This window comes from Pelophylax lessonae, assembly GCF_965119305.1.
Source record: "Pelophylax lessonae genome assembly, chromosome: 2".
Classification (NCBI taxonomy): domain Eukaryota; kingdom Metazoa; phylum Chordata; class Amphibia; order Anura; family Ranidae; genus Pelophylax; species Pelophylax lessonae.
The window spans coordinates 69,452,417-69,470,491 of NC_138769.1; the positions used below are offsets into that span (position 1 = coordinate 69,452,417).

The 18,075-nt window shown below is 42.5% G+C and overlaps 1 protein-coding gene across 1 annotated transcript; it reads left to right on the plus strand.

Annotated features, from left to right (window-relative positions):
* Positions 1–936: 936 nt before the first annotated feature.
* On the plus strand, positions 937–6,382 carry LOC309547957 (piggyBac transposable element-derived protein 4-like; the record flags this gene model as incomplete). Its single annotated transcript, XM_082247951.1, has 2 exons — positions 937–1,774; positions 6,375–6,382. The coding sequence occupies 2 exons, from the start codon at positions 937–939 to the stop codon at positions 6,380–6,382; spliced, it is 846 nt and encodes a 281-aa protein (XP_082104077.1).
* Positions 6,383–18,075: the final 11,693 nt, after the last annotated feature.

The following is an 18,075-nucleotide window of genomic DNA, read 5'->3' on the forward strand; positions in this document are numbered from 1 at the left end:
GTGCCTATAGGCACCAACAATGAAACACCTGGAATAGATTTAGGTGCACAAACTTAATTGCACATTAAACCTACAGGCACATTCCTAAGGGCAGCAGTGAGGCAGCTGAACATAGTGATTTATATTCTGCTGTCTCATTGGCCAGCAGGAAAATGCAGGAGGCAGCATGGGTTGGGCAATCTTAAACTCTACCATTAGGTGTTTGGTTCTTAGCAAACCAAAATGCCCTCAAATTCTGTAGCAATAGTGAGGACTTGAAGACTGAAACGCTAGGTGTCTGCACATAATACATAAAACAAATGGAAAATGTATCTTGACATAAGAAAATTGTATGTCATAGATCACCACTTCCTTTGAAAATGCTAGCTTCCTGGTTGTCATTATTTTATAATTTATAGGTTACTGATGGAAAACAATCATTCAGATTAGGTGTTCTTACTTCACATGGGTGTTGCAAATGAGTGACTCTGAATGTACTGGGTCTAAGAACGTCCAGGCAACATGTCTTTTTTGGAACAAAGTCAGCAGTGGGGGCCTATATACTTTGTTTGCTTTCAGAGTATCATCAATTTCTTACTTGATCTTACTTGATACTTGCAGTAACTCTCTAAATAATATATTGTGTGATAGTATGGCAAACAGAAAGTTTGGGATGTTTTTGTAAGTAGGGTTTTGTAAGTAGAGCATCGCTGGATCCTGGAAGAGAGGTTACTTACCTTATCCCTGGGATCCCGCAATGTATTCCAGCAGCATACGGTGGCCGGATCTTCCGCCTGATGCTGTGAGCCCCGACTTCCATCTCCTGTGAGCGTCACGTCGCAGGGGGTGGAACCGGCGGCAAATTCAAAAAGTTAAAATCACAAACACACTGATATATTGTAATCCTATTGGATTACATTACTAAAATAAAATAAATTGACCTTAGATTGCCCCCCAATGCTTTCTCCAGTGCCCTTCCTGCATTTTTTCCTGTACTTTGTGTCTGGAAACTGCAGAGGGATCAAGGTATATACGGTATATGACCTGCTGGAAAACAGCGACAGCGATACAGAATCGCTTGCAGAATGGAGTGATATCGATTCGTGGAGAAGTTTGTCATCGGACACAGAAAGCGATTTCAGCGATGATCCTGCAACTGTGCCCAGCGATGTGCGGACTTGGTGCTCGATTGACTGCGGTACGGAGCACGTAGCGCCCCCTAGGTTCCCGTTTACTGGAGCACCTGGTATCAAAGTGGATGTTGAGGATGACAACCCCTTGGCATACCTCCAACTCTTTTTGACTGATGAGGTTATTGAAAAGATTGTTATGGAAACAAATCGGTACCAGGAGCAACAAACTTCTGTGCATCGGAAGTTTTCAAGGAGCAGGATGTGGGAACCAGTGACCAAGGAGGACATCTGGAAGTTTCTGGGCCTAATTATTCTGCAGGGAGTGGTGCGGAATCCCCTGCAGAAGTGGTATTGGACCACCAACAAATTACTAGCCACTCCTTTATTTGGCATGGTCATGTCGGAATACAAATTTTCGCTCATTATGAAATATTTGCACTTTGCAAATAATGAAGACTTTGATGAGACTTCTCATCCAGCTCCAAAACTCAAAAAGATTTGGGACGTTTATGAAATTATTCTGAAAAATTTCCAGCAGACCTATGTACCAGATAGAGACATTTGTATTGACGAAAGTCTAATGGCCTACAAAGGAAGACTCAGCTGGATACAGTATATAGCTTCAAAGAGAGCACAATTTGGCATAAAATCATTCATACTATGTGAATCCAGCACTGGTTACATATGGAATTCAGTCCTATACACTGGGAAAGGAACCAAATTCAATGAACGATTCAGCAGTTATGGAATGGCAACCGCTTCGGTTCTAACTTTGATTGAGCCATTGCTGAATCAGGGGTACTGTGTAACCACAGACATTTTTTATACGTCCCCAGAACTCTATGAGTTCCTTCTTCACAACAAGATGGATGCATATGGGACCGTTAGGGCTAACCGGCGTGAAACGCCGCCAACCTTTGCCAATAAAAAGCTCAAGGCAGGAGAAATAGTTGCCTGGCAGAAAGACAAAATGATGGCACTGAGATGGCACGACAAAAAAGATGTATGCGTAATGAGTACCATTCACAACACCTCTACTGTCATGGTACACACAAAAGCTGGAAAAGACATAATGAAACCACAACTGGTGATGGATTACAATAACACCATGGCAGGTGTCGACAGAGCTGACCAGGCCATGACATTTTATCCGGCAATGCAGAAACAACAAAACAAATATTACAAAAAAATCTTCAGGCATCTTCTTGAACAATGTTTGTGGAACGCATTAATTCTCCTAAAAATAAAAGAGTGACAGGCCTGTGGTTCATGCAGACTTTGTTTGTAAAGTTTCCAAACTTATATTTCTCAGGCACCAAACACCAACGGCTGTAAATAGATCCGGACATCGTGCTGCTCGTGTTGTGAACCCCGAACGCCTGACTGGTCGTCACTTCATGGACCACATTCCACCAACGGAAAATAAGTCTGCACCCACAAGGATGTGTGTGGTTTGCTGCTCTAAGCATGACGACAGTGGAAGGAAAATCCGTAAAGAAACACGGTAGTATTGTCCTGATTGTGACCTCGGACTTTGTGCTGTACCATGTTTTAAAATTTTCCATACCCGGGACGTTTTCCTGAAGCAATATAACTACTAATATTGCATCCTTGTTTGGCCAAAAAAAATGTCAGTGTTTTTGATTATGTTAATTACTACAATTTATTGAATAAAAAGTATTATTATTATTATATTATTATTTGTTATTATTTATAGTTATTTATTATATTATAATTTATGATTTTGTGTTTCAAACTTTATCATACCCGAGATGTTATAAAGAAGAATGCACAGAAAAAAAAATCATATGTAAATAGTTGGTTTGGGCTGCTCGTCTTTAAGAATTACATGCAAAATAATGGTACCGCTTTCAGCACCTAAAATCTGAAATAATCATACCGCTAGGGAGGTTAAGCTGTTCTAAATTTTAGATTTACAACTGTGCAAGGAATATGCATGCATGCAAGAAACAATAGAGATACATGGGACTGCCACCAATTGTCTTCCACTTGCTCCTAAAGCCATGCTTGTATTCAGGATTTAAATTATATAGTATGCCCTCTGATTCATTATACACTGCTCAAAAAATTTAAAGGAACACTTTTTAATCAGAGTATAGCATCAAGTCAAATAAACTCCTAAAATATTATTCTGGTCAGTTAAGTAGTGGAGGGGTTTGTTAATCAGTTTCAGCTGCTTTGATGTTAATGAAATTAACAACAGGTGCACTAGATGGCAACAATGAGACAACCCCCAAAACATAAATGGTTTTACATGTGAAAGCCACTGAAAATGTTTTTTCCTACTCATTTTTTCTGACCACTTTTCACTTGTTTTTTTATTTGACTAGGGTCAGCGTCATTACTGATAGCATGAGGCGATACCTGAACTCTATAGACGTTGTACAGGCAGTTCAACTCCTCCAGGATGGCACATCAATACGTGCCATTGCCAGAAGGTTTGCTGTATTCCAGTACAGTCTAAAGAGCACGGAGGACATTCCAGGAGACAGGAAGTTACTCTAGGAGAGCTGGACAGAGCCGTAAAAGGTCCTTAATCCATCAGTAGGACTGGTATCTGTTCCTTTGTGCACAGAGGAACAGGATGAGAACTGCCAGAGCCCTACACAATAACCTCCAGCAAGCCACTGGTGTGAATATCTCAGACCAGCCAATCAAAAACAGACTTCATGAGGGTGGCCTGAGGGCCCAACATCCTCTATTTGGGAATTCTAATATACCTATTGGGTTTAAGATTATGATTATATTAATGTATCAATGTATATGATCAAATATTTTATATTTCAGATTTGTAACATTGTATAACCACTTTGGTAATGATTTTTAGTATATACACCATACTGTAAATCTGCGAGGGATGTCCCTTTTCTTGTCCGGCACAAGTTAGCCCTACGGGGCCTGCATACACTCTATGGGGGAATCTTTGCGCCCAAGGGTCCTGGGTGCTTTAGTTTCGGTGGCCACATTAGTCTTCCTGTCCTCCCGGTCACTGACGCATTTCCATGGAGATCACGGTATCCATCTTCTCTGTCCTATGTGACATTCTGACCACGCATGCGTGGTATGTGGCGGTGAAGGGAGGGAGGGTATTACGAGGTATCATCATCTCTACAGGCCATGATGTATGACGCTAGATGTCGCGCATGTGCCTTTTAGTGAGGACGCCCAGGACCACAATTGGCGCCATTCCTCACCTGCAGCCAGCAGATGAGGAGGCTTTTTTTTGTATGCTGTTATATCCCGCCTTGGAATTCCAGTGGAGGACTTCTATCTACGTTATCAGAATAATTAGATCTTTGATGGTCCTCGCATATCGTACATTGTGAGTATTACTGAGGTGGGCACAGATGAATTAACTATCTGTGTGGAGCCCCCATTATAATACTCTTCTTTTTCTTGTTTAAAGCCCCGTACACACGTACCGATGGTCGGCATACAAATGTTCCTCTTTTCTCCCCGGGATGTCGGTGTCTGTTGAAAAGTGCAAAGACAGCACAAGGACAGCACAAGAATTTTGTCTGCAGACTTCAGCTGACTGCAGAAGTGATGTCATGTAATGGTTAACTTTCCCTGTGTTTTTAATTTTCTGAGCATGCCCAGTCTTGCAAATCTGCGGTCTGTCGGCCGAATTCTGTACTGACAGGCGAACAATCGTCCGTTCTGGTGTCTGCAGACAAAAATTTTCATGTTTGCAAGAAAGACTTTTGTCCGCGGATTGTGCGCAGACATCTGTCGGAGGCACCATACTAACACGCGTACAATCGGCAGATCTTTCGTCCGCCGACGTTTGTATGCCGACGATCGGTACGTGTGTACGGGCCTTAAGGGTACAGAGACATTTCTTTGGGACTTGTTTTTATCTCTCCCTGCGGCCCTACAGGAGAAGAGGAGATGAGGGGGGCAGTCTATTTCCTTGTGGGAAAACGCAGAGACATCCCTGCAGAGTTCAAATAGGATGTGGAATTTTTGGTCAGTTATTATGTGGAAGTAAATTTCTTTGCTATTACCAAATATATGTAAATGAAGAATTATGAATCATTGATTGTTCAATATGTGTAACAGAAGTGGGGATTATGTCCTTGAAGAAGAACCAAAATATATACAAAGTGTTTGAAACGCGTTGGACATTCCCTCTTCTTGCGGACCTTCCTGGTCCAATCATTCGACTATTCTACCCCTTGGGGATTCTTCTAATTACACTACCTCAGCAATTGTCATTTACTGTAACTGTGAATATTTTTTTTTCTTATGATGTGTATACTCTGTATATCTCTTTTTCTTTTTTCTATAAATCAATAAATTTAGGATTTTTAATAATTTATTATATGGTTTTGATTATTGCCCCTAAAATCCCAAATTCAGAGGAGGTGTTCTACACTTATAAATTTTCCTCTAGTGGGCCCTATGCTCAGTGCCCAGCACCATGGAACTTGATTGGCATTTGCCAGGGAACACCAGAATTGGCAGTTCCACCACTGGCGCCCTGTGCTTTTCACAGATGAGTGCAGGTTCACACTGAGCACCTTTGACAGACATGCATATGTTATTATTTGCATATATTTCTAATATTTTTTGTGTGTACTATATATCATTTTTATAGTTAACATTGCTGATGTTAGCGCTACACAATTTTTTGTATATATTGGTTTTGATTTCTATAAGATCAAGTGTTTTAGCTGCTTTCACTATCACATATCTCACATTTAATTTAATTTTTAATTCCTAGCGCAGGATTTTTTTGATTTTTATATATTTTATTTTTACTCGGTACAAAAACAAATAATTCAGATGGCTGTGCACATGATGCGTTTTGATCTTAGTCATACCTTTGAATACTACTAAAAAGTTCTATGAACTTTCTATTGTGTAAGGCTGGGACAGTTTTACTTAAAGAGAGAAAAAATATGAATGTGCAAATTCATCTTTTGCCAACCTGAAGGAACTAGTGAAACTCATATGGCTGTTAAAACTTAAAAATGTTACTTGTCATTCTCTGCATTTCATCTATATGTCAGGGTGTCAGTGGAAATGCTGCCTAAGTGATATATTACAAGTGAACTCATTTTCTGCGGAAGCCTGCCATAATCAAAGTACTTTCTCGCTCCAGTTCTGACTGCCTTTGGAGTGTTTAAACTTCAGATTCCACCTAATTTTGAAGGATATTTTTTATCACCGAAAGAATAAAAAAAGGGTTATAAAATAGTTTTGTTTTAATTGGGTTTTCATTCTCTTTTCTTCTAGATGACTAGTATCATTCTCTAAAAACTGTTCTCTTTGTTGCAGGAGACAGATAAGTACGTTGACATTTCTGATCAAGATGTCTGACCTGTAAAGAAATTGTACCTTATGTTAATCCACATCAATCAGTGAGACTTGCTGCACGTTAGCTACATGTACAAACACGGAATACTAATCATTCTCTTCCCAGATCCGCTCTTCCCAATCACCCTGTTGTGTCAAGCGGTAATTGTATGGTGCAAACAAACGAGGAACCCACATCACTTCATCTGATGAGATGGAATTACATCTTTGATCATAGATGTGCAGAGTAAACTTTAGATATTAACTTCTTTTTTTTTTTTTTTTTTTGTTTATGCATCTGTGTTAAAGGAGTATGCTGATCTAATTGGAAAACAGGTTATTGTTTCAAAAGGAGCAACTACTACAAGCAGCAAAACCATCCAATTAAACTGGAACTCTAAGCACAAAAGCTTGGTATTTAGCTTATCAGACTCTGTAGCAGGAATATGTACTGACAAGAAACATGCCAAAAGAAGGAGAGAGAAGAGAGATGGCCTCTTTAGTCTGCTACTGCTTATTTATTGTCCAATCACAGGCTGGGGGCAGGATGGTGACTGAGCTTCATTGCTTGACTGCAATATATACATATACAGTATACTATACACATCTATCTATGATCGGTGATTGTATATTAAAGTGATATCAAAGCTTTGGAATTTTCTTTTACATTAAAATAATAAACCCGTCATACTTACCTGCTCTGTGCAGTGGTTTTACACAGAGCAGCCTAAAACCTCCTCCTCTCAGGTCTCCCTGCCAGTGCTCCTGGCCTTGGCAGTTTTATGTAGGGGTACCCAGGCAGGCTCACTCCCGAGCCGTTGTGCTACGTGTCCATTCACACACAGAGCCGTGGCTCGGCACTGCCACTCTCTCTCCTCAATGGTTCCCACTGCTGTCTTAGCCAATGAGGAGGGTGAGTCTCTGGAGAGCCGAGACTCTTGTGCACAATGCTGGAGGAAGATCGGGCTCAGGTAAGTACTAGGGGGGCTGCTGCATGGAATGCATTAAGGTAGCAAACCTTGGGCCTTTAGAACCACTTGAAACAATAAACTTTAAAAAACAGATTAAATAACTGACATGGCCAGTACCTACAGCTGACCTTCGATTTATCTGACCTGTGGCCATTAATGATAGTATTGTGCCATCTAGAGTATTTTAGGCAAAACACTTTGTGAATTGAAAATGTTGTGTGGGACCCAGTGGGAGGTGCTAAAAATCTCAATAAAAGTACTTTAGAGCCAATGTTCTTTGGATTTCACAAAGAAAAGAAAAATACGATCATCCTCTGTACCTGGAGCAAGATCAAGATAAGGAGTCATAGATCCAAGCTGAACAAGATGACCAAAACGGACCTAAACTGAGTATTTTAATTTATTATTTTTAGTATTGTATACAGATCAACATACATTTCACCAATATGTCAGAACAGTTAATGTGTGCATGTGTGTAGAAACATTTGTATTGCTCTGTATATATTATTAGTTAAAGCATTACCTAAGGGTTCTAGAAGTCCCTGGACTGACTAGACAGTGCAAATCCTCTGGCAGTTAAAACAGCCTCTATGTAAAAAGTATTTTACCTGGCGTTCAGGAGGTCCTGTGCACAGGGACTTTAAATGGAAGGCTCCTCCAATGCTACAGCATAAAGCCTAGTACACAGGAGCAAAAAGTTGGGCGGCATTGGCCGGTTCAAGAGAAACCAGCCGACGTTCAGCCTGTGTGTACTGCAGCCGGTCCGAAAGACTGTGGCATGACCGAAAAAGATCTGCCATTCGGCTACCAATCAACGCTCTCAACCAATGGCTGATCAGAGTGTTCTGGTGAGGTACTGTCCCCCTGTCAGAACACAATAGCACAGCAGAGGAGATTGCTGGACTAACATTACATGGTTAGTACAGCAGCTCCCCTGGAGCTATCAGTTTATTTTGTTCAGCCCTGCTGGGTTGAATGAAAAAAACTACTAGTGTGTACTAGGATTAAGGATGCACTGGACCAAATAGCTGAATATGCTGGAGAGGTTAGTAAATGGTTCACTTTGTGGTTCATTTCCAAAAAAAGCTGTTGCTTAACCAAAAGTGTAAAATCATTAACTTTAAAAAGTCAAGGAAAATTGCATCAAATTTGAATAAACAGTCATTTGCTGAGTTCAAAAAAGGGAACTTCCCTTGCAGATGATTGGATTATTGAAATGAATACAACTTAGCTCGGTGATATCTGTATGCCTTTCATGATCAGTGGTATCTGTTGGCTTTAATGCTGCCAAGCTCATCCAGTTTATGTGCCCAGATCAAGTCACTCGCCAAATAAGGAGGGATTTCACAGTCATGGTGACTGAAACTCAGGAAGACCAGAAAATCCGCAACCGGTTGCACATTGTTTTGATCTCTAGGTCAAGAAAGATGGTTGCAAACTAAAATAATTTTGCAAAAGGATTGGATTTATTATGAATTCATAGTCACCACAACAAATTCAGATGTTTTGGGGCCACAAAGGATTTTGTGCTTAAAGCGGAGTTCCACCCTAGTTATACATTTTTTTATAAAAATACCCCCGGGACAGTAAGGGCTAGCACATTCCACAATGGCTAGCCTCTGATCTGTCCCGGGTTGCACTTACCTTTCAGGAGAAATACTTACCTTGAAATTGTCTTCTCCAGCGCTGCCATCTCGGGTGTGGGCAGCTTGAAGCCAGCGCGATCCTCTTCCGCGTCCTCTTCGGTCCTCTTCCTCCTTCTTCGGTCCCACGATGCACTGCACCGGCCCCGACGTCACTTCCGGGTCGCGCGCGTCATCCCTCCACAGCTTCTGGGCATGCCCAGAAGCTGTTTAGAAGGGAATGACGCGCGCGCCCCGGAACTGACGTCGGGGCCGGTGCAGGCGCAATGATTCCTGGGAGCGATGACGTTCAGCTCCCAGGAATCATTGCAAAAGCCAGGAAGTGACGAATCGCCGTGGCCGGACGAGGGGAGGAATAAGGAAGTAAGGTGAGTATATTTTCTCTAAAAGGTAAGTGAAAAAAAAAAAAATTGCGATTATCCATTTGTTTTTCAGGTGACCGGGAGCGAGAAGATGGAGGTAAGTATAAATTTCGGGTGGAACTCCGCTTTAAAGAGGAGCTTCAGTCAGGTTTAAAAAAATAAAAAATAAAAGTCAGCAGCTACAATTACTGTAGCTGCTTACTTTTATTAAAAAGAAACTTACCAGTCCAGGGATCCAGCACTATCTTCACTCGGGGCTGGTTCTTTGCCTGCCTTGGGGTGCCTCCCACTGCCATGCTGACTGTGGAAGGAACAGGCCCGCAGCCTCCTGGGACCTATGACATGTCCCATGAGTTTGTGCACAGGGTGGATGGGCAAATTACCTCCTGATCACCTAGGCCATCCCAGTGAAAGTGGGAGCAGGCACCTGTCAAAACTAGGTATTCAGCCCCCCACTTAAAAAAAAATAAGGGGGGGGGCATGGCGACTGCTGACCTGGCTGGCCGCATGAGTCCTTAGTTCCTCAGCACACACAGGGGAAACAACCTATATCCACCTCCCAGCGCAGACCCGACGAACCACTGGGATCCTGATCACCCCCACACACGCCGGGAATGTTGTGCTAACGCCAAGATGACCCACAACTGAAGAAACTGTCCAGTTTCTTCACTCTGGTCCACAAGAGTCTCCAACAAAATGGTGGTGGGAGACAATCACTTCCACCCAGCGATGGGCCTCTAGTGGCAGCAAACTTTTTTTATCCCCAGACAGCCGCAGATGCGGCAGATCCAACAGAAAATGGAGATGGATCGCCACCTGCATTTCCCAGCTCCAGGAGCCCAGTTAAAACATGCCCACAGCGTGATTCCCAGACGGAAAACCCTGTGGAACCCTGCATATAGGTATGTGACCCCTCCACATCTGCACACATCCAGCCTGCAGACCCAATTGCATCTTTGCCCACTGTGGGAAAGCCCATTTAAAACTGAGAGGCATCCCAGAGTCTGTGCAACCATCCAAGCTTCCGCACTATGCCCGAGACCTATTTCACGCTGTAGCGCCATCTCTATCATCAGAAGATCTCACAATAGACCATATTCAAAGAATTTCTCCTTCCAAAGGTGCCCAGAGATGTCCTTTTAGGGATGCACTACTATCAAGCGAAATAAACAATCCTTTTGGCTTTTTGTAAAAAATATCACTTCCCTGAGCAGGCTGCGTCAATTCAAGTGCTTCCTGATCTCTCTGCTCACAACTTGCAAAGACGCAAAAACCTGATATCCATCACGAAAGCCCTGAGGAACTATGACATCAGATGTCAATGGAAGTATCTGGCCACATTAAAAATCCTACCAGACAGTTCCATGTTTACCTTCAACACACTCAAGGAAGGACTCCACACTCTTAAGGAATGAAATATAATTACAGAAGACCCACCTAACCCTAATACTTCTAACCCTCCTCCTAGATCTTCTAGAACAGGAATCCTGGCAAGCGCGACACCAAGCAACAACAAATGCTGGGCAATACCAGGAGTCTGTATATCTCCCTTCAAGCCGTTTACCCCCTGGGAGATGCAAAAGACTCTCTTTTTTCTTTTTTTCTCTTTGCTGAGTAAACCCCCCACATATTCGGCAGTTGAGCTGGACCCTGTCCTCTATTTTATTTTTCATACTTGTTTCTCATTGTTCCCAAACGTTCATTATAGTGTGAGGACTAGCATCAATGGTAGAGCATTTGGACAGTTCCATGTTTACCATCAACACACTCAAGGAAGGACTCCACACTCTTAAGGAATGGAATATAATTCCAGAAGACCCACCTAACCCTAATACTTCTAACCCTCCTCCTAGATCTTCTAGAACAGGAATCCTGGCAAGCGTGACACCAAGCAACAACAAATGCTGGGCAATACCAGGAGTCTGTATATCTCCCTTCAAGCCGTTTACCCCCTGGGAGATGCAAAAGACTCTATTTTTTCTTTTTTCTCTTTGCCGAGTAAACCCCCCACATATTCGGCAGTTGAGCTGCACCCTGTCCTCTATTTTATTTTTCATACTTGTTTCTCATCGTTCCCAAACGTTCATTATGGTGTGAGGACTAGCATCAATGGTAGAGCGTTTAAGGACACCGCCACTCGCTTGTCTTCTTTTTAAGGGCTTTTCTTGCACATTTTTATTAAAAGAAATTTCAGAAAATCACAAACATAGGTTTCCCTTAAAGGGATTTTCAGCATTTCGTCTCCTTTACCATAAATAATATTTAGCCCTTCTGGCTTGTACTTGTAGTGCTGCTCCTCTTGCCTTAGACTCCAGGCCCTTGTCTGTTTCCTACAGAATGGACACTCTCCAACTGGGTGCACATAGATAGGAGCCTCGTGCTGCACTGACTCCTGGGCCAGACCTCCTGTCTGCCGGGGTGGAGCCCAGAACCCTGGTCCTGTCTTTCCTAAAAGATCCAGCCACACCTGAACCATCAGTGCCCTAGACTAGAGATTTCCTCCCACCAAGATCGCTGCAAAATCTCCAGGCCCCAGATCCCCAACTGGACTTTACAAAACAACTAGGAAACTTAAAAGCCAGTTTCCTCCAAAGAAAACGATCCTCCTGGACCCTCTCAACCTGTCTGGTTGACAATCCTGGGCGATAGCCATTGTGACAGCTGACTGCTCTGTCAAAATGGCTATCTCCTGTTTTTTGCCATTCGATTCTTTTCTTTTACTGACGCCATTAAGGCACTTAGACTTATCAATGACACTTTTTTTTCAACTTGGTATAAGTTCATCAAACCATACTTACGTTCCTGATTTCCCATGACCTCTACATGCTCCTGCCTAACACACATGTCTCTTGGAAGATTATAGATATCTTAACATCCTTCTACCACCCCAATGTCCCTTAAACTGCTGTCCATCAATGCCCAAGGCTTAAACCACCCGGCCAAGCGTTTCTCATTGTGGAAAGAAGCCAGGAACTCTAAGGCTGATGTTGTGATAGTCCAAGAAACCCACTTGAAGATGTAAGCTACTCCAAAATGTGGTCACAAAGACTTCCCTTTTATTTTTTTCAGCTGCTTACACCTCAAAAAAAAAAAGAGGAGTTCTCATAGCTATTAAGAACTTGCTTTCCAGCTCCATTCGTCCATCATAGATGAAGGTGGTCGGTATGTAATCCTGGTATGCACGATCAACTATAAGGATTATACTATTGTAGGGGTGTATGCACCCAATTCCAGCCAGGGTATAATTTTCCGCAAAGTCTTTAAATGTTTTGCTAAACATAGCTTAAAAGTACAGTATCTCAAAAAAGTGAGTACACCACTCACATTTTAGATATTAATGGCTGCGTTTTGAGTTTTGTTGAGGGGGCAGCAAATGTACACTGTTATACAAGCTGTACACTCACTACTTTACATTGTAGCAAAGTATAATTTCTTTAGTGTTGTCACATGAAAAGATATAATAAAATATTTACAAAAATGTGAGGGGTGTACTCACTTTTGAGATACTGTATGTGGTGACACAAATTTGGTTGTTGACCCTCAGTTAGATACCACTTAAAACAGGAAACCCCATGCCTTTGTCTTGTCCAATATTTTGCAATATGAAGATGTTTATGACGTTTGGAGGTTCTTACACGCCTCGGAGTGTGACTACACCTACTATTCCACCAGGTTTTATTCTTATTCTAGAATTGATCTCTTTTTAGTGGATAAGTGGCTACTGCAAAAAGTAGCTTCCTCCGAGATTGCAGATATCACGTGGTCTGACCACACGGCTATTTCCATCACAATCTCTGAATCAAATTTCGAACACCTCTCCATACTATGTTGATGCAACAACAGACTTATCAGAGAGCAGATGACTGCCGATGTGTTCACTCAACATCTCCGTGATTACTTTACAAACTATACCCCCGATACTAACACCTTCTCCCTGAAATGCACACAAAGCGTATGCCCACGGGATCCTAATTCAGCTAGGGGCCAAAGTTACGAAAGCTAAATCAGTTAAATTCCAAAACACACTGAAAGAACTGCAGGAACTTGAGTGCTTAAATAAGTCCAATCCTGACCCAGGTAGATCCTCTACACTTTCTATGCTCCGTCTAGAGCTCGATTCCCTCCTACAAGACAACCATGACTTTATGATTCACCAACTTAGACTGCAGGACTACTGTTCACATAACATACCAAAAAAATGATCCTTCAACCCCCCAGGCCTAAATAGATGCAATTTCATCCTTTCTGGATAAACTAAATCTCCTCTCTTTGTCCTATTTTGAACTAACTGAACTGAAAAGTCTGTTCTCTATCCCAGAGATATTAAAAGTAATTAAAACAATGTCATGCGGTAAATCTCCTGGCTCCGACGGGTATATCAACAAATATTATAATACATTCTCCACCATTCTAAGCCCCTATCTAGCCACACTGTTTAATGCTGCCATGCACAAGTCAACCTTTCCCTCTGAAATGTTGAGAGCACACATTGTCACACTTCCTAAGCCAGGAAAGAATCCTGACTGCCCAGCCAACTTCCGACCTATATCTCTGCTCAACACAGACATTAAGCTAAAAGCCAAAATCTTAGCACATAGACTGAAAGCAGTACTACCATACTTGATAAAACCGGACCAAATGGGCTTTGTCCAGAGTAGGCAAACTTCCAATGCTACCAGACAAGTGCTCAGTGTTGTTCATTATGCGGAATACTCCCGAAAGCCTTCTCTGCTACTCTCCATAGATGCAGAGAAGGCGTTTGATCTATTCCATTGGGGGTATATGTCTTGTGTACTAAATAAATTTGGATTTCTTGGACCGATTCTATCTGCTATACTGGCGTTATACTCGTCTCCCTCGGCCCAGATGTAAACAGCAAGCTTATTCTCTAAACCCTTCTCTAGAAAGAATGGCACAAGGCAGGGGTGCCCACTTTACCCGACAATTTTCAACCTGATGACAGAACCGCTGGCCAAAAAGATTAGTTCTCATCCACTATTTACTAGGTTCCTGTTCAGACACAAACCCCATGTCATCAATTTGTTCACAGATGACATTATCCTAATACTGACAAACCCCCAAACATCACTCTTATATGTACATGAGCTACTCACGGAATTTAGCAATCTTTCATATTGTAAGGTTAACCCCTCTAGGTCTTTAATCGTAGGCCTAAACATCCCCAAACCTATTACCTCCAAATTAAAAAGAGACTTTCCGTACACATGGGCCGAAATGGGAATATCCTATCTAGGAATCATAAGCACCCTCACTTGTGCTTCCTTAGCTGAGGCCAATTATAAACCATTAATAACTAAACTAGAACCAGAATTAAAGAGGATAGCACAAACAGAACTAATGTGGGTAGGGAGATTGACTGCTTACAAAATGCAGATACTACCCCAAATCCTATATCTATTCAGATCCCTCCATATACCAATAACACAGCCATACATGAAAACCCTAACATCATTAATGAAAAGCTTTATTTGGCAAGAGAAACGGGCTCGCTGCTCTCACCACTCCTTGATAAAGCACAGAACTGTGGGTGGTATGGTAATGGTGGACCTACAAGATTGTTGTACAGCAGTTCATCTAGACCATTTAAAACATCCGCTGAACCTCTGTGGTTAGAAGTAGAAAAAGGGATTAGCAAGACCTCCAATCTATGTTCCCTACTCTTTGCTGACCTGATAGCATCCAAAATTTGTGGGAGCGATTTTTCAGGCTCTGTCACAAAGAATAGCAGATCGTCTGCATAAGCTGCCACCTTATGTTGTCCTTTCGCCAGTTTAGATCCCACAATTTCCAGATTTTGGCGGATCTTACACAGCAAGGGCTCCAGAGCAAGGATAAAAATCAATGGCGAGAGTGGGCATCCCTGGCGAGTACCGTTTTTTATCTGAAAAAATTCAGAATTCCACCCATTGACCCTTACCGCCGCTGTGGGACTAGAATATAGTGACATGACATATGTCAACATTCTTCCTCCTAGGCCTATATGTGCCAGGGTGGCCCTGATAAAATTCCAGGCCACCCTGTCAAAAGCCTTCTCGGCATCAATGGACAGCAGCATCATCGGCACTTTTTGTCGTCGCATATTATAGATTAAGTCAACTGCTCGAGTGGTGTTGTCCCTCGCTTCTCTTGTGGGGACGAATCCTACCTGGTCGAAATTAATTAGGTTCGGTATATGTGGGAGAATCCTATTCACAATCACCCTTGCAAATAGCTTGGTGTCCAAGTTTAGCAAGGAGATTGGACGGTAGCTTCCACATAGCGTTGGGTCCTTCCCTTCTTTGTGTATCAGGGTGATGTATGCCTGTAAAGAGTCTACCGGCATATTTCCCCCGTCTCCAATATAGTTTAGATGCGCTAACAGAGGCATTTTTAGGTTCTTAAAAAACTGTTGATAGTATAACAATGAAAAGCCGTCCGGGCCTGGGGCTTTGTGGGGTTTTGTTTGAGCTAATGCTAGTTTTAACTCTTCCTCTGAAATCCTTTCCTCCATTACTTTCGCCTGTTCTGCGTCTAGAGAGGGCATGTCTGAGTTTTTAATATATTTGATTGCCTCATCGAAGCCAGCACCCACCCCTTTAGCTGGCTCAGAGGAGGCGATGTCATATAAACCTTGATAGTAACTATTGAATTCTTCTGCTATTTCTGCAGTACCATGTTTCTTTTGTCCGCCTTTTGCTTGTATCTGTGTGATTACCGTACGTTTCTGTGGACCCCTTAAGGCTCGAGCTAGCATCGCACCTGGCTTGTCTGAGTATTCATAAAAATGTCTCCTTTGTGACACTAAGGATCACATAGCTTTCTCATATAACAATCCATTTAGTTTTTCCCTTGCCTTAGTGAGAGGCAACAAATGTATTTTCGCCACTGATTTTTTGTGTACTGAACTCAGAGTCTCTATCTGAGACATCAACTCTGAGATCTCTCTTTCTTTTTCGCGTTTACGTTTGGAGCCCAACCTAATCAGTACCCCTCTAATGACGCACTTATGAGCCTCCCATACATTCGATGGCGATGTTTGTGTGCTCGTGTTTTCCTGAAAATATCTTACTAATTCTGTCTCTATCTCCATCTTTGTGTCTGTTGCTTGCACTAAGGATTCGTTTAATCTCCATGTCGGTGGTCTCATTAGACCCGCATCAAAATTTATTGTAACATGTATAGGAGAGTGATCCGACATGGAAAAGGAACCAATCTGAGAAGACATCACTCTGGAGAGATCCGCCTGCGAAATCATAATCCGGTCTATCCTAGAGTACCTATTGTGTATTGCAGAATAGTATGTTAAAATCTTTCTCCTCGGGGTTCATGATTCGCCAGGGATCGATTAAATTAAGGAGAGAGAGTTCCCGGTTTAGTTTTTTCAATCGAGCATATGGTAGATGTGAGGTACCCATTGAAGTGTCCAACAGAGGCTCAGGGGCATAATTATAGTCTATTCCCATAATTAACAAGCCCTCTTGAAACTCCAATATTATTGGTGTCAACATCATTAAGAACGCCACCTGGTTATTGTTAGGGAAATATATGTTTACCATCGTGACCATCTTATTCCCTATCTTACCCTTTAGCATTAGGTATCTTCCCTGTGGATCTACTCGTGAGTCTACATAAGACCAGGCTACCTCTTTTGCTATAATCATGCTGACTCCCTTAGACTTCGCTACCGGAGAGGGGGCATGATATGCCCAAGGAAAGTCCCTGTTATGTAGCCTTGGGATTTTTTCACATTTAAAATAAGTTTCTTGAAAGAAGGCAATCTGCGTTCGACTACGACGCATGTCCAACAACACCCGCAATCTTTTTTCAGGGGTAGACAACCCCCTGACGTTTAGTGATGTAATCTTAGTTCCTTGCATTCCCCTCCCCGCTGGTTTGGCCCTTGAATATATTATATTATCTTCACTCACAAAGAAGGCGGAGGATCTGGGACTGCCCCAGAGAGACTGACCGGAGAGAGGAGGAAAAAAAAAAAAAGCAAAAAAAAAAAAAAAAATTTTAGCCCCCCCTTCCCCTCCCTCCCACCCCCTACTCCCCCCGCTCTCTCTTCCACTGGTGTGACAGTGTGTTTTGACTAAATCTGGTCAAAGCTTGACCTTGCGTAGCAAGACACGTCCTAATTGGGTGGGCAATCCGAAGATGCACGCCGTGAGAAGGGAAAAAAAAAAATTGGAAAAATCCAAAAAGACAAACAAAAAAAAAAACAGAACAGCAAACCACTGTGGGTGCGTGCTCCCTTGGGCATCCGCCCTTATCGTCCGACTGTGTTGGGTGGGTCTGGGTCGGGGGGTGCTGACTGGGCCTCACACATTTATGATTCTTGTACATTATCTCACAATCTTATCACAAGGCACACTATCCACTCTTATGATTCTATTCCCGATTGACACAACCCCCCCCCCCTTACCACCCCAGCATCAGCATATATTAACACCCCCCTCTCCCCATGTTTAGGCCTTCCCCCACTCCAATCCCCTTAATAGCCTAAAACATCATCCCTTAATTAACATCTGTATACACCGCTACTATTGGGGGGGTACCCTTCATTACTCCTCTTTGCTGACCTATGGAAACCACTAGACCTATCACAATTCCCACCAACCATTAGGCCTCCCTCCAGCCTGGAGAACTATTACAAACTCCTCTC